Here is a 19,928-nt window from a genome sequence, read left to right as displayed (position 1 = left end):
GCTATAGAGGGCTCTGGATTTAAACCACATATAAACAAACCATACATTAATTAATAGACGAGCATAATTAATCAACTTCGTCTGAGCACAAGACTCAGTAATGCAATAACAATACAATCAATGCATTGAAGCAGTAAGCAAAGTGCAGTTTAATACTATTTTTAACAATAATTATAGTAGCTTATTGAATTCGTTACTATAGTAACTATATTTTCTACTAAGATTTTCTATTTAGAATATCAAGGTACTAGCTTTCCGCCCGCGTTTTCAAAGAAAAACCCGCATAGTTCCCGTTCCCGTGGGATTTCCGGGGTAAAACCTATCATAAAAAATTTCATTGTAATCGGTTCAGTAGTATTTGCGTGAAAGAGTAACAAACACACATACACATCCTCACAAACTTTCGCGTTTATAATATTAGTAAGATTTTATTCATAAAAAAATACATTAATTGCACAGAACAAACGAATGTAAAACTATTTTTTTTCATTCATAAATCATTTGTTATAAAAACTGGGGGCGAACGAGCGAAGTATGATTTAAAAGTAAAAACATACCTAAGTCTATTTTTTTAACTACCACCAATTCAAAAGGTAGATTAAGACGTATTCTTTTTAAAGTAAATAGAATGGTACGAGGTAAATAAAACACAATTTTGTCAGCAAATTTTATTTTCAACCACTTGGCTTGCTTTCCTAGGTATTTTTAAATGCACTGTTTTTATATGCGCCTTCAAAGAACTCGACTGGCTGAAAGTTTTCGCGCAGTACTGGCACTCGAACGGTTTGGATCCTGTGTGTATCTGTGAAAAAATCAATATGTCAAAATCAAATGTCAAATAAGAAAAAAAATCCGGCGTTATTTTTTTGTTTATTGTCTATTGTTTATTTTATTTACAAAAAAATAACGCCGGTAAATTCGATACTGGCAATTATATTCTTACGTAGTAGGTATTTGTATTCTTTTTGATTATACAAAAGAAAAAAAGGTCTCGAATTTCCCGCCATGTGTGATAAATGGCAGATTAACTAATGTCAAATGATTGATTAGGTAAGTTATGAATTGAGAATCTTAATTATAGTTTAGTATAACTTTAATTAAGATTCTTATACCGGACTTTCCTTAAAATCTGATTTGTCTATTAAAACATAATGTTCATAAAAATCGCCTTTCTATTTTAGAATACATATAAACTGACGTGATTGACTCATTTACTATGTCTTCTTATGCTTTTTATGAGAGTGTATACAGGGCGTAATCGTTAAGTGTGCACAGGCGATTATTCCGTAACTATTACATATATCCAAAAAACTTTAAACTGATATTGAAAGTTCTATACCTAATGAGTAAAATCAAAAATGATAAAAATTTTAAAAATAAAACGAGAAATATCCAAAAAGCTGTGTATGTTTGTATGAAGTGCATGCATGTATCAACTCACCGCATAATGTCGATTCAGCGCGGGTTTCTGCGTGAACGCTTTCCCGCAAACCGGACAAGAGCACGGACGTTCGCCCGAGTGAGTTCTGTAGTGTATTCTCGCGTGTTCCCGGCAACGAAAACGCATCGAGCATTGTGGGCAAGCGTACGGACGCTCACCACTGTGCCGTCGTTGATGGTACTGTAAGGCGGCTGTGGACTGTGTGTGAAGTTTTTTATACACAAGCACAGAATACATAATAGTAGCTAAACGCTACAGAACGGACACTCTCCGCCTCCCGCCAAAATTAAACACTTACCTCACCCCGCACGATCAGACATGTTATGGTACCCATTTCCCCGCAAGGACGATACCAACGACGTCTTTAGACGAAACGCAACGAAGATTGACAACATTAATCAAATTGACTTAAAGCAATTTTATTATTTTGGATTTGTGATTATCGTTTTTCGTAGAAAATGGTTAGATATTGTGCTGTTTACGGATGTATTTCATCAGAAAAACGCGAATTTTTTTTTACGCTAGTCACAAATGTGCCAACCATAAAGAGTTTACACACACATTTGCAGTCTCTACAGTGTGACTGTCAAAACTATAATTTTGTATGGAGTGTCCGGGGTGTGACACAAGCAAAATTAATAGAAATTTAGAGCTTGTGTGTGTGTAGTTTGTGTCAGTGACTGAGTACTGTGTGTACCGTGCTCGCGGCAACGAAAGCGCATAGAGCATTGTGGGCAAGCGTACGGACGCTCACCACTGTGCCGTCGTTGATGATACTGTAAGGCGGCTGTGGACTGTGTGTGAAGTTTTTTATACACAAGCAAAATTAATAGAAATTTAGAGCTTGTGTGTGTGTAGTTTGTGTCAGTGACTGAGTAGTGTGTGTGTACCGTTCTCGCGGCAACGAAAGCGCATAGAGCATTGTGGGCAAGCGTACGGACGCTCACCACTGTGCCGTCTTTGATGGTACTGTAAGGCGGCTGTGGACTGTGTGTGAGGGTTTTTATACAAAAGAAACAAGTGATAACTGCGTTAAAAACAACCGACTTCAAACTTGCACTTGCAACATTGACAAATACAGACAAAAATGCTCATAAAATAAAAACTACTGGGCCTATCCGAATAAAATTTTTATGGGACCAATTCGACACCATCCCGCATCGAACGAAAAAAGAATCACGTAAATCGGTTCAGAAACCTCGGAGTAATCGGTGTACATACATTAAAAAAAAAACATACCGGCCGAATTAATAACCTCCTTCTTTTTTTTGAAGTCGGTTAAAAATCAACAGACATTTGCTGTGTGTGTGTGTGTAGATCGAAGCTTTTTAATCACAAGCAAAATTAATAGAAATTTAGAGCGTGTGTGCGTGTGTGTGTGTGTAGTGCTCGTAGTACCAGAACAATGTGAGAATTGAGCCGCGTTTCCACTAGCTTTCCGCCCGCGGCTTAGCCCGCGTTTTCAAAGAAAAACCCGCATAGTTCCCGTTCCCGTGGGATTTCCGGGATAAAACCTATCCTATGTGTTGATCCAAGTTACCCTCTATATGTGTGCTAAATTTCATTGTAATCGGTTCAGTGGTATTTGCGTGAAAGAATAACAAACACACACATACACATCCTCACAAACTTTCGCATTTATAATATTAGTAGAACTCATGTATTTAACTAATACCACGAACTGTGTGGAACAAAATATGTTCGTATTATAATTAAACATTTTTAAGTTAAAATTAAAGACACCATGTATAACTTACTGTACAGTGCTTCCCGCAAGTTTCGCACACTATATTCTTGTCGTACTTATATCCGAGGTGTACCCTCTTTATGTGAGTCCTCAGTTTTGTCAAATTGAAGAATTTCGATTCACACTGAAAATAATAGAAAAAAATTAGTTCGTTCTCAGGTTCATTCAAATATAATATACAAAAATTATAAACTTGAAGAGTTTGTTTGTTTGAACGCACTAATCTCGGGAAATACTGGTCCGATTTGAAAAATTTCTTTCGGTGCCCATTTATCGAAGAAGGTTTTATCTTATAGGCTATATATCATCACGCTAAGACCAACAGCAGTATAGGCCTATAGCCTTCCTCGATAAATGGGCTATCTAACACCGAAATAATTTTTAAAATCGGACCAGTAGTTCCTGAGATTAGCGCGTTCAAACAAACAAACTCTTCAGCTTAATAATATTAGTATAGACATATCACTACATAGTATAAAACAAAGTCGCTTTCTCTGTCCCTATGTCCCTTTGTATGGTTAAATCTTTAAAACTACGCAACAGATTTTGATGCGATTTTTTTTAAATAGATAGATGGATTAAGAGGAAGGTTTTATTATATAACTAGCGGTTCGCCCCGGCTTCGCCCGTGGTACATATTTCGCAATAAAAGGTAGCCTATGTCCTTTCTCGGGTATCAAAATATCTCCATACCAAATTTCATGCAAATTGGTTCAGCAGTGTAGGAGTGATTGAGTAACAGACAGACAGACAGAGTTACTTTCGCATTTATAATATTAGTATGGATTAGGTTTTAGACAAAGCGGGCGAAGCCGCGGGCGGTTAGCTAGTTGTTTTAATAAATAAATATATAATACTTACATGGTCACAAGACAGTGTGGTCATGGCCGGTGTCCTTTCAAACTCATGCGCATGGACACGCATGGTGTGTGTGCGCATATGCGAAAATCTATGCGCTTCACTTACATGCTCCTTGCATATTGGGCATGTGGCTCTGAAAAAACATAGATATAGTTGACAAAACACGTTATCTATACTAATATTATAAAGCTGAAGAGTTTGTTTGTTTGTTTGAGCGCGCTAATCTCGGGAACTACTGGTCCGATTTGAAAAATTCTTTCGGTGTTAGATAGCCCATTTATCGAGGAAGGTTGTAGGCTATATATCATCACGCTACGACCGACACGAGCGGAGCAATGCGGGTGAAACCGCGGAGCACAGCTAGTTCAAAATAATAATAATACTAACCTAGGCTAGTTTTACGGTTATACAAAAAAAAAATTGCATTTTTCTTACCCTTTTCCTTCAAATACATAATGTGCTGCTATAACGTGTCTCTTCCACGCGTCCACCGTCTTGAACTGTATCTTGCATTCCGTGCAAAAACTATCCGAAATCGGCTCATCCTTTTTCGTGTCCTGGAAAGACATTATTTTAGGATGCTAAATTATACAATTAGGACTTATACAATTCAATAATTAAAAATCCTACACATAGATTGCCTGGTAGAAATCACTTAGTAGCGATAAGGCCGCCTTTTTAGCATTATAACATACTAGCTTTCCGCCTGCGGCTTCGCTCGCGTTTTCAAATAAAAACCCGCATAATTCCCGTTCCCGTGGGATTTCCGGGATAAAACCTATCCTATGTGTTAATCCAAGTTACCATCTATATGTGTGCTAAATTTCATTGTAATCGGTTCAGTAGTGTTTGCGTGAAAGAGTAACAAACACACACACACACACACATCCTCATAAACTTTCGCATTTATAATATTAGTAGGATTGTCTGTTTCTTTTTTATATGTATTTAGTTGGTGCTGAATAAAGACTGCTGAGTAAAAACATGGACTATTTTAAGAGATTCTTTGATTAACACACAAACACAAATGAAAGTAAAGAAATGGAAATAAAAGTGTGTATTTTATTACTTTGGTGCGTACAATAAATCATTCATTCGTTCATTCATTCTTTCATAGTCGTTCCAGTTAATTAGGTAGGTATTTTTTTTCCTCTTTTTCTTTCTTCTTAACACTTGCGCAAGTGGGGTATATACACAATAACACTTGCGCAAGTGCATTATATACACAATATAACTCACCACATCGCCTCTATGCGCCTTGGCCACGTGCACACGCAGCCCGTACGCGCTGACGAAGCTCGCACCACAAGACACGCATATGTGTTTGCTTGCGTGCGACTTGCGCAAGTGAGTTAGGTAGGAGGACGATTTTCTATCAAATTGTAATTTTTTAACAAACTTCGAAAAAAAGGAGGAAGTTATCAATTCGGCCGGTATATTTTTTTTTTAAAGGACAATTTTCAGTTTTTATAAAAAAAAAAACTATTTTATCGATCACTAAATTAATACTTAATTCACTACCAAGTAGCTAGCTTTGTAACGAACTGAGGGGAGGAAATTTTTTAGTCAATTACTAAAATATGTTTTCATTTTATAGTATACTAGTGGTCCGCCCCGGCTTCGCCCGTGGTACATATTTCGCAATAAAAGGTAGCCTATGTCCTTTCTCGGGTATCAAAATATCTCCATACCAAATTTCATTCAAATTGGTTCAGTAGTTTAGGCGTGATTGAGTAACAGACAGACAGACAGACAGAGTTACTTTCGCATTTATAATATTAGTAAGGATTTATAATTTGCATATTCATGTTTAAAACAATAATAAAATAGAAATATTTACATTCCTAAGACACTTTTTTATATAAATAAATTATAAAAATAAATTCTTCCATAATTCATTTGCATTTCGAGCGAATATTTAATTATTTATAATAAAGTTTTAATTCTGTTTTAAACATTAAAAATAAAGCTAAAATACTAACACTATTGTGTTTTGTTTTCATGATTAACAGGTATAGAAAAAACATCAAACTTCTATATTTAAGAATTTATAGAATATTTGAATAAAATCAAGATAAAAAAGGACTTATATTAAATAATAACCGCAGAAAAAAAAACTAAAATAATATTAAAGTTCAAGTGACGATCTGTCGCAAAATTAGCTTAATCGTTTATTAATAACCTAAAAACTGATGTTTAGTTCAGAGATCTAAATCATAATCTTTTGTTCAATATTTAAAAAAAGTCTTTATCATCTTTAAAACACGATTAAAAAATCACTCACCGAAATATTTGGCCGCACAATTTACATAAAAATGTGTGTCCGTTGTGCCACTGTTCGTGTTCTTTAGCTTGGTGTCTGAAAAAAATTGTCAAATATTAGTGACTAGCCGTGCCCCGCGGTTTTACCCGCGTTGCTACGCTCCTGTTGGTCTTAGCGTGATGATGCCTATAGCTTTCCTCGATAAATGGGAAAACCGAAAGAATTTTTCAAATCGGACCAGTAGTTCCTGAGATAAGCGCGTTCAAACAAACACTCCAACTTTATAATATTAGTATAGATAGTATAGATATGACTCAAATCACAATATATAGATTACCAGTAGGGAAACTTCATCCCTACTGGTAATCTGTATATTGTGATAATATACAGTAATAACGACACAATATAGGTTTTTTCCCGAAATATATAAGTTTTTCTTTGACTACGTCTGTGGAAAGCTAGTTTAAAAAACACACTCACCTAGTATGAGTGAGTTGCTTGCACACGTTACACTCATACCGCCTCAAGTGTGTCGATATAACAGCTACTACTATTTTAAATAAGTAATAACGACACAATATAGGTTTTTTTCCGAAATATATTATAGGTTTTTCTTTGGCTACGTCTGTGGAAAGCTAGTTTATAAAACACACTCACCTAGTATGAGTGAGTTGCTTGCACACGTTACACTCATACCGCCTCGAGTGTGTCGATATAACAGCTACTACTATATTAAATAAGTATATTAACGACACAATATAGTTTTTTTCCCGAAATATATAGGTTTCTCTTTGTCTGTGGAAAACTAGTTTATAAAACACACTCACCTAGTATGAGTGAGTTGCTTGCACACGTTACACTCATACCGCCTCGAGTGTGTCGATATAACGTGTGCTCGCATGAGTCGCCCACTCGCGTACCTCAAGTGGCATATTGCACATTTGTGCGCACCGTTTTTCTAGAAATAAATTATAAATATTAGTTTAAAGTGGTATATGATTTAATTTTACGTGTTAGTTATTTATATTTGTTATCACTACATAGAATAAAACAAAGTCGCTTTCTCTGTCCCTATGTCTCTTTGTATGCTTAAATCTTTAAAACTACGCAACGGATTTTGATGCGTTTTTTTTTTAATAGATAGAGTGATTCAAGAGGAAGGTTTAAGTATATAATTTATTAGGTTTTAGACAAAGCGGGCGAAGCCGCGGGTGGTTAGCTAGTTTCTAGTAAAGCTTTTTCTATTCTATAATTGTTTTTGTTTTTTCATTCATTTCATTCACTAATCAACACATTTCATTCTCTCGCATCGCATTCATTCATTTCACTCATTAATTCATTAATTTAATTCTCAAACACATTCAATTCATTGACGCCTTCATTCATATCACTCACGAGTTCATTCATTCGTTTCGTTGACTTATTCATCAACTTCATTCATTCACTAAACTCATATTTATCTACGCGTGTAATTATATCACTCGACAATATTAAAATGTCACCTGTAAACTGTCAAATACTGGTAATTAGAATCGAGAAATTCCGTAACGAAAATACCTCACGCTCCCCACACCGACGGGCGGAGGTGTGGCTTGAAGGCATAGCATGCTAGCTTTACCGCGGCAGTCCCCGAGTGCCACACGTCTTTATTTAATTTTAATTACTAATTCATTCATTTCATTCACTAACAGTAACTCATGCATTTCATTCACACATTCATATGTATATCATTCATTCGTTTCATTCATTCATTCACTAACCTCATCATGTTTGTCCCTATGTTTCCCATACGCGACCGGATCTATGAAGCCGCGGTAACACAAGTTACATTTGTACGGAGAGTTCAGATAATTCAATGATCTTGCTCGAGCCTGCATGTCTGATACTTGTTCTTCTTCGGTTAGTATTATTTCGCGGGCGTCCACTTTTATATCTGTAAAGAATTAACAATAATAAACATAGATTAGTGAAATTTTTTTTTTTGCATTGACATGATTTTAAAAGAGCAACTATGGAATTTCTTGCCTGTTCTTCTCCATAGATACTGCTTTCCGAATAGCTAGGTGGTAAATGTTAAAAATATGTTATGGCGATTCAAAAGTGCTTCTAGAAGAAGTCTAATTGAATAAATAAATGTTTGAGTTTGATACTTACTACTTAGTTAATATTATAATGCGAAAGTTTGTGAGGATGGTGGATGTTTGTTAATCTATATAAATTTATAAAGAATAGAAAAAATTCGATCACGAGGCGGGACTCGAACCCGCATCCTTCGCGCCATTCCGGGGCGGATGCCTAACCAACTCACCCACTCGTGCCCCGCCTGAGCAATCGAATTTAATCTATTCTTTCAGTTTTATGTGTCTTAAGGGACACACCGCGCGCCATCTATTGAGATGATTTAACAACCATTTCAACCAATATGAAGCACTTTTCAGTGAATACAATATTGTAACGATGGAACACGACCTTTTGTTGAATTTATATTTTTTGGTTTTTATGGCATTCAAATGCTTTATAAATATAAATTTATAAAGAATAGAAAAAATTCGATCACGAGGCGGGACTCGAACCCGCATCCTTCGCGCCATTCATTCATTGTTTGTTAATCTTTCACGCAAATACTACTCAACCGATTACAATGAAATTTGGTATGTAGGTAGCTGAAGACCCAGAATAAGACATAGGCTACTTAAATCCCACAGGAATGGGAACTATGCGTATATTCTTTGACAACGCAGGCGAAGCCGCGGGAGGAAATCTAGTTAACTATAAAGAAGAACCAAGAAAAAATTATGAGACATTTTTAAAGTATGGATAAGAATCAATCATGAGGCGGGATTCGAACCCACACCTTTAACAAAAGTGTTAAAAATTTCTTATTTACAAATATTTCAGAAAAATTTGGTCAACTTTTAAAAAGCCTGTGATCTGTATATTTGAAAAAGCATACAAATGTCGTATCGGTTTGATCGTTTCTTTGTTTGTTTGAACGCGCTAATCTCGGGAACTATTGGTTCGATTTGAAAAATTCTTTCGGCGTTAGATAGCCCATTTATCGAGGAAGGCTATAGGCTATAAAATATCATCACGCTAACGCTAAGACCAACAGGAGCGGAGCAATGCGGGTGAAACCGCGGGGAACAGCTAGTACATAATATTATAAAGCTGAAGAGTTTGTTTGTTTTTTTGAACGACATATACGCTAATCTCGACAACCACTGGTCCGATTTGAAAAATTCTTTCGGTGTTAGATATCCCATTTATCGAGGAAGGCTATAGGCTATATATCATCACGCTAAGACCAACAGGAGCGGAGCAATGCGGGTGAAACCGCGGGGAACATCTAGTTTATCATACATGTTCAAATGTTACTCATGTTTAAATATCGTTAAAACAGAAACAGAGAAAAAAAATATAAAAAAAGACGTGTGGCACTCGGGGACTGCCGCGGTTGCGCTATTGCATGTTATGCCTTCAAGCCACACCTCCGTGCCCGTCCCCGTGGGGGAGGGGGGGGGGGGGGGGGGGGAGCGTGAGGTTTGTTTTCGTTACGGAATTTCTCGATTCGGTCAATAGCTTAAAAATATTTGAAGTTACTCACCAGCAAATTTAATCCTCTTTTTCTTGCTTTTCGTTTTATCATTATTTTTATTATTTAAATTTAAAGTGCTCAAAGGAACATCGTCTTCCGAATCTGATGGTTTTACATCAGCCGTGTCTGTTAACTTAAAATCTATTGAAGTTGTATCTGGAATAATAAAAGAGTATGTGTACCGAGCATGCGTGTCAGAAGTGAAACTTCTTATGCAAGGGTCAAAGATACCAAAATCGTCAACTAACTCCATGATATTGATATTGCCATGACGCGACTTTGATATTTTATTCTCAACGCGTTGAAAGAAATTTCACTTTTAAAGTTTTCTTTGTGATTGTTAGGTTTCTGTATGGTAACTGATAAACCAATTGTGATGAGAGTTATAATTGCTGTAAATCGGATAGATAATGTTATATTAGGAAATGTAGCTTTCCATGTTTGTTAGGTTTTTGTGTGAAACTGATGAACCAATTTTGATGTGTTTTATAATTACTGTAACATGGATATAAAAATGTTATAACTTTCTCTGTTTATCTGTATGTATGTTCAGGGTAAACTCAAAAAGTACAGCATGGATTTACTTCAAATTCGGTACAGAGATAGCTTGAGACCTGAGAAAGGATATAGGATAGGTTTAATCCCAGAAAATGCATGGGAACAGTAACTATGCGGGTTTTTCTGTGACTATGCGGGTTTTTCCTTATCTATGCGGGTTTTACTTTGACTATGCGCGTTTTCCTTATCTATGCGGGGTTTTCTTTGACTATGCGGGTTTTTCTTTGACTATGTGGGTTTTTCTTTGACTACGCAAGCAAAGCTGAAGGGAAAGCTAGGCAAATAATAATTACCATCCAATTCAATTTCATATTCCTCTTTAACATCTCTTTCTTCTTTCAATGATTCAGTCTCGTTAATTATAATAACATTATCCAAAATAACATTATTCAAATTAAATATATTATTGTGTTTCAATCTTTTATTTTGTATCTGTAATGAAAAATTTTAAATTCTAAAGATATCATTACATAGTATAAAACAATGTCGCTTTCTCTGTCCCTATTTCCCTTTGTATACTTTAATCTTTAAAACTATGAAACGGATTTTGATGCAATTTTTTTTTATTAGATGAATGCATTTTGTATGAGGATAGTTTGATATCTGAGAAAGGACATCTTGGTTATCTATACTCTATACAAATATTATAAAGCTGAATAGTTTGTGTGTTTGTTTGAATGCGCTAATCTCAGGAATCACTGGTGCAATTCGAATTATTCAGTGTTAGATAGCCCATTCATCGAGGAAGGCTATAGACTATATATATCATCACGCTAAGACCAACAGGAGCGGCGCCACGCGGGTGAAACCGCGGAGTACAGCTAGTATAATATTAGTGATATTATAAAGACAACAAATATTTTGCTTTTGTTTTTTGTCTGTTGTTATTGAATAACCTCCAAAAGTACTGGACCGATTTTGAAGATTTTTCACTAATTGAAAGCTACTTTATTAGGAAGTAACATGCTATGATTTGTTTTTATCTCTCTACTTACCTCTATATTTTTATATGTAAGTTGGTTAAGTAAATCATTTGATTGGATCGCTTGTAACATAAAATTATGACTCTTCTTGAGTACAGAGTAGCATATGTAACATATATTTATTATGTCTTCATTCATCTGAAATAAAATAAATAAAATTTAAAGTGAAATCTACACAAATATTATAAAGCTGAATTGTTTGTTTGAATGCGCTAATCTCGGGAACCGGTTTGAAATATTCTCTTGGGGTTAGATAGCCCATGTATTGAGGAAGGCTATAGGTTATATTTTTTTTTTATTATTCATGAATAGGTTAACATTTGGCCGTTGTTTCACCTGATGGTAAGTGACAATGCGTCCTAAGTTTGAACATGTTTACCTAGAAGGTGCACATTTGCTCTAAATTTGGATAGATTGTAAGTATAGTATCATCTCGCTAAGACCAATAAAAGCGGAGCACTGCGGGTGAAACCGCGGAGCACAGCTAGTGTTATATATATATAGTGGAACATAGAATCTTCCCTATTTAAAGTTGGTTAATAAAAAATGCACTCACGTCATAATTAATCAGTTTTTCATAAAACCCCTTCAAATACGACTTTTGTAAGTCGTACATTTTTACATTTGCTGCGAAACATATTCGGCAAAAACTCGTCATTTTCAGAAATATTATTTGTATTTTTATCAGCCTTGCAGTTCAATACATATTATTATAGGTTTAATTCACTCCGTTTTAATATAATAAAATACACATAATATTGTGCAAAGATTTAGAACCGTTTTTAAAAAACGATGTTATTTTTTTTCCTCACATACTTTAAAAATATACAGTGAACCAGTTTAGACAGTCCTAGTTAACATAACACTTGATTCCTTATTGACACGTTTTAATGATAAGGTAATTCATATAAAACTAGTTAAATGGAATAGCCGCATTTTATGTTTTTGTTTATATTTTATGGCTTTTGGATACGAAAATAAATTTAAGAAATGTCAAATGTCAGATGTGAAGATTTTTTTTTAAATATTTAGCTCCTGCGATAACGAGGCATTTCGTTAAGTATACGTCAGCATACCCACAAACTACACAATTTGTTAGAATTTGTAGAAATAAGTAAAAATTTAACGAGTTAGCCTGATATATTGCATATAATAAGATATACTTATATTAGAACAAGGAACAAAGATAATATGTATGTATATAGTAATCTTATTTTTTTGACTTAAAAAATATATTAATGTGCCAATTGATTGGTATTTATACATCAGTAGCGTGGTAAAAAACTTAAAATGTCAACTTTAGGGTTACCTTCTCTAAAGTATTTCCCCATAAAATATATAAATTATTCAAACGCAGCTCTATGTCATTATCAATAAAAATATTGCTTTTACTTTTCAAGTTTTATTTCATGTTTTCTCTCTAATTTTGTAATGATTTATACGAATGAAAGATACTACTCAACTTGTTTTATTAGTTGAATAATAATTAACTTGCATGATGTTTCATATTTATTACAATTAAGTGGAGTATGACGTTATGCAAATAGCAACATTTTAACCTTAACTGTCGACTGTCAAGTAAATGTCACGAAATTCGAAAATATTTTTCTGATTACAGATTGTAGTCGATAGTTAAATGAAAATATCTTGAAAAATATAATAAGAATGACTGATTCTTACTCCAAACCAGATTTATCTACCGAGGATTTGAATTTAGTGTGTCGGGCATGTCTATCTACATCTGGTGTATTAAAAAACATGATGGAATGGGGGCTTGTACAAGATTTTTATAAGCTGACAAATATAATGGTAAGTTGTTTATTTTTAACAAGTAGATTATAGAAAATACTTTCTTATTATTCCATTCAAATTATTTTTGACGTAAGCTGTAGATACGTTTGTCTACAGCTTACGTCAATCTGGTCCAATTTGAAAAATTGTTTTGGTGTTAAATAGCCCATTTATAGAGGAAGGCTATTTTATATCATCACGCTAAGACCAACTCTTCAGCTTTATAATATTAGTTTAGATTTTATAAGATTACTAGGGTTGGCTTTAGTTAACTGCCGCACGAATTTGTTGGAAATATTTATATTGTTAGTTAGCTAGGTAATGTAAGATTGTAATTCCAAAATATTATCGTTAGGAAACTTGTAGTTTTTTAGTTATTAATTTTTAAAGTTAATAATTTTTTGTGCGAAAAAAGCGCATTTATCCGTTTTGTTGTGCAAAAAAAGCGGACCAAGACGCATGGGCGTAGCTAGCCATGGGCTCAAGGTGGGGCAACAATAAAAAATAATATGTAACTAGCAACTGTTTTGTACCAAGTATGTACCTAAAGTTATATCCAGGTCTTCAAATGCTAAGGCATTTGCGAAGGCATTCGCGAAGGCATTCGCGAAGGCACTCGCGAAGGCATTTGCGAAGGCATTCGCGAGGGCATTCGCGAAGGCATTCGCAAAGGCATTCGCGAAGGCACTCGCGAAGGCATTTGTGAAGGCATTCGCGATGGCATTCGCGAAGGCATTCGCGAAGGCACTCGCGAAGGCATTTGCGAAGGCATTTGCGAAGGCATTCGCGAGGGCACTCGCGAAGGCATTTGCGAAGGCATTTGTGAAGGCATTCGCGATGGCATTCGCGAAGGCATTCGCGAAGGCACTCGCGAAGGCATTTGCGAAGGCATTTGCGATGGCGAGTAAAGTAAAAAGTATCAGTGAGTTGTAGAACGTGCAAAACAACAAAAGTGAAATTGGATAAGTTAGTGGGGTAACTAATTGAGGTACTATACTCATTTTTCTTACAGTTCATGTAACAAGGAAACCTCAGCTATTTTCTTTTTTCGTGTGTAATTCGTTATTCGAATTATTCTTATTCAAAACACCTTATTGTTCACCTACCACACCACGAAAAAGATCCAAAAATCTTCAGCCGTTTGGTCGCTGGGCGTATGACACTTGTTAGGTGTTAGTCAGTCAAAAGAGTTAGTAGGTACTTCAATTTTTAGATTTGGTTAGGTATCTACCTACCTTCCAGGTTAAAGCTAGAGTGGGGCAAGCGCCCCACCCTGCCCCACCGTGGCTACGCCCATGCCAAGACGTTCGATTTCACTGTACTGTGACTTTACTCAGCGGCCGGCGAGTGCCAAAAGCGACTTTAGGGCGATTCCCACTCAAACAAAAAAAAAATCTACCTACGTAAGTAGGTTAAAAAACTATTAAACTTTTATTTTTAATATCCAATTAGGTAGCGAGGAGCAAAGCGACGAGCGTGTTAGGTTAACCCTTGAACTGCCGCACGAGCCGAGCGAGCGAAGCGAGCGTGCCGCGGCAGCGGCCGGCGAGTGCCAGAAGCGACTTTAGGGCGATTCCCACTCAAACAAAAAATAAATCTACGTGTGTTAAAAAAAAACTATTAAACTTTTATTTTTAATATCCAAATAGGTAGCGAGGAGCGAAGCGACGAGCGTGTTAGGTTAACCCTTGAACTGCCGCACGAGCCGAGCGAGCGAAGCGAGCGTGCCGCGGCAGCGGCCGGCGAGTGCCAGAAGCGACTTTAGGGCGATTCCCACTCAAACAAAAAATAAATCTACGTAGGTTAAAAAAAAAACTATTAAAACTTTTATTTTTAATATCCAAATAGGTAGCGAGGAGCGAAGCGACGAGCGTGTTAGGTTAACTCTTGAACTGCCGCCAGAAGCGACTTTAGGGCGATTCCCACTCAAATAAAAAAACTACGTAGGCTTACACAACTTGTTTGTATTTTATTTATGTATCGTAAATTTTTTGTTATTATCGTCTAATGCTTAGTTAAAATGATTTAACACCAATTCCATACATTTTGAGGTTAGAATAGGAAAATTGTTTTTTCTCCAAAACTATTGGTTTCCTAACTTTCCCCTTTTGGGGGGAGGGTCCCCCCCTCCTCCTCCCCCCTCCCCTCCCACAAAAAACCTATAATACGTGCGGCAGTTAACTAAAGAAACCCCGATTACTATATTATAGATTTAATTATTTAATTGTTACTTAGTATATAATGGATCACTACATAGTATAAAATAAAGTCGCTTTCTCTGTCCCTTTGTATGCTTAAATCTTTAAAACTACGCAACGGATTTTGATGCGGTTTTTTTAATAGTTAGAGTAATTCAAGAGGAAGGTATATAATTTATTAGGTTTTTGACAAAGTGGGCGAAGCCGCGGGCGGTAATCCATACTTATATTATAAATGCGAAAGTAACTCTGTCTGTCTGTCTGTTACTCAATCACACCTTAACTACTGAACCAATTTGCATGAAATTTGGTATAGAGACATAGAATAGGTTTTATCCCGGAAATCCCACGGGATCGGGTTTCTTTGACTGCGCAGGCGATGCCGCGGATGGAAAGCTAGTATATAATATACATAATTTTATTCTAGGTTTCATCGATAGAAGGTATACCACACTCAATATGCATGTCTTGTGAGGAAATGTTGTTAAGATGCAGTCATTTTAAGAAACAGTGTGAACAGTCAGATATATTACTGAGGGATACAGTGAAAGTAAGTTTATTTACTTCATAGATTAAGGGCCGATTTTTCAATGCTTGGATAAAACTTATCCGTCCAATAAAGTATTGCACGATAATATTAAAATGTCACGTAAACTGTCAAATACGGACACTTATACATTATTCAACGAATAAGTTTTATCCAAGCATTGAAAAATCGGCCCTTAAGGAAAAAAATATTATCGATAAATGATTTAGTAATTTAAATGAAAATTGTGTCTGTAATTATTTTTAATTTGGTGTGTTAGGTTCATTAAATCCTACTAATATTATAAATGCAAAAGATTGTGAGGATGTGTGTGTGTGTTTGTTACTCTTTCATGCAAATACTACTGAACCGATTACAATGAAATTTAGCACACATATAGAGGGTAACTTGGATTAACACATAGGATAGGTTTTGTCCCGGAAGACCACGGGAACGAGAACTATGCGGATTTTCCTTTGAAAACGCGGGCAAAGCCGCGGGCGGAAATCTAGTAGTATTAATAGATGATGATGTTGATGAAACATGAATTCTTCCTTAAAATAAATAATTAGCTAAGTCAAATAGGCTGATCCTGTTTAACCCGTTGAGCCCCCAGCGGCCTGATGGGTCCACGACACAATAGATTTTCTATTGTGTCTGTGATTCCGGGGGCTGAGTTATTAAATTAAAAAAACAATAATATATTACATGCATTCAAAGGTTGTCAAAAATGTCTGAGTTGTGCTGTATAAACCAATCATTCAAATTAACACCTTATTGCATGGCAGTAATGTTGAAAGTCCATTGTTATAGCTCATAAAACACTGCCTAATACATGTGGGCAGAGTTTTGCACCGGACAGTTTTTAGCATAATTTTGGGTTTTATTTTTTACTAGTGGTCCGCCCATGCTTCGCCCGTGGTACATATTTCGCAATAAAAGGTAGCCTATGTCCTTTCTCGGGTATCAAAATATCTCCATACCAAATTTCATGCAAATTGGTTCAGTAGTTTAGGCGTGATTGAGTAACAGACAGACAGAGTTACTTTCGCATTTATAATATTAGTATGGATTGTATGTCAATGATTATACTTTTCGATATTATCTAGATTCTAGTGTGTCTATTGTTTATCTATAATATAAAAATGAATCCCAAAATGTGTTGGTAAGCGCATAACTTTAGAACAGCTGAACCGATTTCTTTAATTCATTTTTTATTATATTCCTTGAAGTACGAGGATGGTTCTTATGTAGAGAAAACGTGAATATGTACCACGGGCGAAGCCGGGGCGTACCGCTAGTTTTTCAATATATCTCTAACATAAACATATTTACTTCCAGAAAAAGAAGTGTTTACAAAATCTGCAACAAGAATCTCAAGAGAACACAGTTTCCTTCATAATGGAGGAAAATAAGTTAATCATAACAATTGTCGCACCAAATACAAATGAAAAGATATTCTTTCCATGCCCGCACAGTTGTCACGATACATTCTTAAAGAAAACGGATCTTTTGAACCATTTAGTGAAATCACATCAAAGGAACCAAGAATTTGTCATCGAACAGAGGTTTCACTGTAGTATTACAGAATGTTCATACCACATAAACTCGAATAAAAATAAATATTTTAGCAACAGAAAGTTCTTGAATCAACACGTAAATAAAGTGCACAAAGAAAAGAATATAACGTGCAATCTATGTAATTTTAAATTCTCGACGAATACAGATTACAATCGGCACATTAAAACGTGTAATTACGTGTACTTGTGTCAAATTTGCGACAAAAAATACACGACCAATGATAAATTATTAGTGCATTTGATGAGAAAGCATCCAGATTTACACCAACAGTATAAAAATGAAAGAAAAAGGGAAAAGAAAGAATCGGAATCACTAATAGAAGTTAAAAAAGCAAAAACTGAGGAAAAACTGTTAGATTACATGTGCGATAGTCCAAAACGGTCGTTCGCAACTCAAACGCTAGAAGAGAGTATAAAGAATGACGTCACGTTGTCATGGCAACCGGAAATCGAGACGAAAAAGGACGAAATATCAACACAGACAGTGTTTGAAGACCTTCTATCCTTAAAATCTCAAACGAGCGAAGATTCAATATTCTGTTCAGAAACAGTATCTCTATCTGATATTCAAACTCAAACGTTTCCTGTGGAGTTTGGTTTGATACGTTCTAACAAAGAAACGATAACGTCAGAGACGCAATCCCCTGATTTGAGTATAAAGGAAACGCAGACGTGTCCTTGCTTATATGAAACTAGAACAAACGAAAGGGTGTCTCCTACTTCGAGTGCATCTTTTTCTAATTGTATATCAACAGAGACTCAGACGTTGGATTTGGATGAAATTTTGAGATATTGTTCGGCAGAAACGCAAACGTCGTTCGATGATTTGCTGGCGAAAGATTGTCTTTGATGGAGTGATGTGGAATAAAATGTATATGTATCTATACTAATATTATAAAACTGAAGAGTTTGTTTGAACGCGCTAATCTCAGAAACTACTGGTCCGATTTGAAAAATTATATCTGTGTTAGATAGCCCAATTATCGAGGAAGGCAATAGGCTATAATATATCATTACGCTAAGACCAACAGGAGCGGAGCCACGCAGGAGAAACCGCGGAGCACTGCTAGTTAATCAAACCAGGAGGAATTTGTATATAAGTCATCTATATATTATCTTAGTTTGGGATCCACTGTCGTACTTTAATTGTAAAACATAAAATGGACAAATAAATTTATTTCATTTCATTTCATTTCATTTCATTCATTTCATTATGTATATAATTTTCTCTCAATGCTGAGTGTGCTTTTTAATATATTTTATTTATTAAGTGTATGTGTCTAGAAACTGTGGACAGAATAAATTGAATGATATAATATTATTTGTGGTTTTTAATTTTTTATGAACTAAAAGATTAGATTGACAATTTTTAATGTTCTGAATTCAGTTTATACATTGTTACCTCATATCTATTTTCAGCTTTAAGGGCAAGGAATAAACGTATTTTATAACACAAAAATAGGGAACATTTTGTGTCTTCAATTGATATCTATACTAATATTATAAAGAGGAAAAGTTTGTAATTATGTATATGTATGGTTTTCACACATAAACCTCTCAACCGATTTTGATGAAACTTGGCACAGACAATCTTTAGACCCTGAGAAAGAACATAGGCTACCTTTTATTGCGTACCACAGGCGAAGCCGGGGCGGACCGCTAGTTCATTATAATAATGATAAAAAATATACGTGTGTATTTCAATAACACATGCATGCCAGTTAATGATTTAAAAAAAAATCTCGTTTTGTCGATTTCAAAATCCCGCGACTGATTTTAAAATCCTGAATTGAATAAGCTCGCGGGTAAAAAGTAAAAACATAGGTATTATTTCGCGTAGAAAAACAGAGAGCTTTTATTATGGACAGCACAAGTTTTTTGACCGTATGACGGTTAATAACTGAGCCCCCGGAATCACAGACACAATAGAAATACTATTGTTGGTCCGATCGGGCCGCTCGGGGCTCAATGGGTTAAAACAAGAAAGAGCAACTATGGAGTTTCTTGCCGGTTCTTCTCCGTAGATACTGCTTTCCGAATCGGTGGTAAATGTTAAAATATGTAATGACGATTCAGTGCTTCTAGAAGAAGTCTAATTGAATAAGTACATAAATGTTTGAGTTTAAAAGCTCGGGGAAAAACCGTAGTGCGGTCTCAGTTTAAAAGTGTTGCTTATGTATCTCATCTCTTTTCGATTAAGTAGGTTAAATTTGCATGCTGTTTAATAGCAGCTTAACATACTGTAATATTATATTGTAAGGTATAACACCTTAAAATACCATGTTAAATGCAAATAAAGGATTTATTTATTTAAAAAAATACGACATAATAGGTCGATCTCCTTTATCTATTGAACTGATATTGAAACTGAAATAATGAGAGTAG

The 19,928-nt window shown here is 35.4% G+C and overlaps 2 protein-coding genes across 2 annotated transcripts; one reads left to right on the top strand and one right to left on the bottom strand.

Annotated features, from left to right (window-relative positions):
- Window positions 1-658: 658 nt before the first annotated feature.
- LOC123704733 (zinc finger protein 2 homolog) lies at window positions 659-12,210 on the bottom strand. Its single transcript, XM_045653181.1, has 13 exons — window positions 12,005-12,210; window positions 11,461-11,586; window positions 10,759-10,897; window positions 9,917-10,063; window positions 8,073-8,245; window positions 7,140-7,270; window positions 6,334-6,408; window positions 5,289-5,421; window positions 4,485-4,606; window positions 4,050-4,182; window positions 3,199-3,312; window positions 1,442-1,639; window positions 659-802 (listed from the first exon to the last, which is right to left on the bottom strand). Exons 1-13 carry the CDS (start codon window positions 12,104-12,106, stop codon window positions 659-661), a joined length of 1,737 nt encoding a protein of 578 aa, XP_045509137.1. The 5' UTR covers window positions 12,107-12,210.
- An 821-nt stretch (window positions 12,211-13,031) lies between these two features.
- On the top strand, window positions 13,032-18,460 carry LOC123704735 (zinc finger protein 570-like). The gene is made up of 3 exons (XM_045653185.1): window positions 13,032-13,257; window positions 15,865-15,987; window positions 17,305-18,460. Exons 1-3 carry the CDS (start codon window positions 13,114-13,116, stop codon window positions 18,391-18,393), a joined length of 1,356 nt encoding a protein of 451 aa, XP_045509141.1. The 5' UTR covers window positions 13,032-13,113; the 3' UTR covers window positions 18,394-18,460.
- The last annotated feature ends 1,468 nt before the right edge of the window (window positions 18,461-19,928 follow it).

The sequence above is a fragment of the Colias croceus genome, chromosome 30 (genome assembly GCF_905220415.1).
Source record: "Colias croceus chromosome 30, ilColCroc2.1".
NCBI classification, from domain to species: Eukaryota; Metazoa; Arthropoda; class Insecta; order Lepidoptera; family Pieridae; genus Colias; species Colias croceus.
This window is presented reverse-complemented; position numbering and strand designations above follow the sequence as displayed.

What these genes read in the sequence shown, in the direction of transcription:
- LOC123704735 (XM_045653185.1), top strand. Translation starts at nt 13,114, where the DNA reads ATGACTGATTCTTACTCCAAACCAGATTTATCTACCGAGGATTTGAAT. An exon ending in ATAAGCTGACAAATATAATG is followed by an intron (nt 13,258 to 15,864) that starts GTAAGTTGTTTA and finishes ATTTTATTCTAG; the next exon opens with GTTTCATCGATAGAAGGTAT. An exon ending in TACTGAGGGATACAGTGAAA is followed by an intron (nt 15,988 to 17,304) that starts GTAAGTTTATTT and finishes ATTTACTTCCAG; the next exon opens with AAAAAGAAGTGTTTACAAAA.
- LOC123704733 (XM_045653181.1), bottom strand. Translation starts at nt 12,106, where the DNA reads ATGACGAGTTTTTGCCGAATATGTTTCGCAGCAAATGTAAAAATGTAC. An exon ending in AAAAACTGATTAATTATGAC is followed by an intron (nt 11,587 to 12,004) that starts GTGAGTGCATTT and finishes ATTTTATTTCAG; the next exon opens with ATGAATGAAGACATAATAAA. An exon ending in TTACATATAAAAATATAGAG is followed by an intron (nt 10,898 to 11,460) that starts GTAAGTAGAGAG and finishes TTTTCATTACAG; the next exon opens with ATACAAAATAAAAGATTGAA.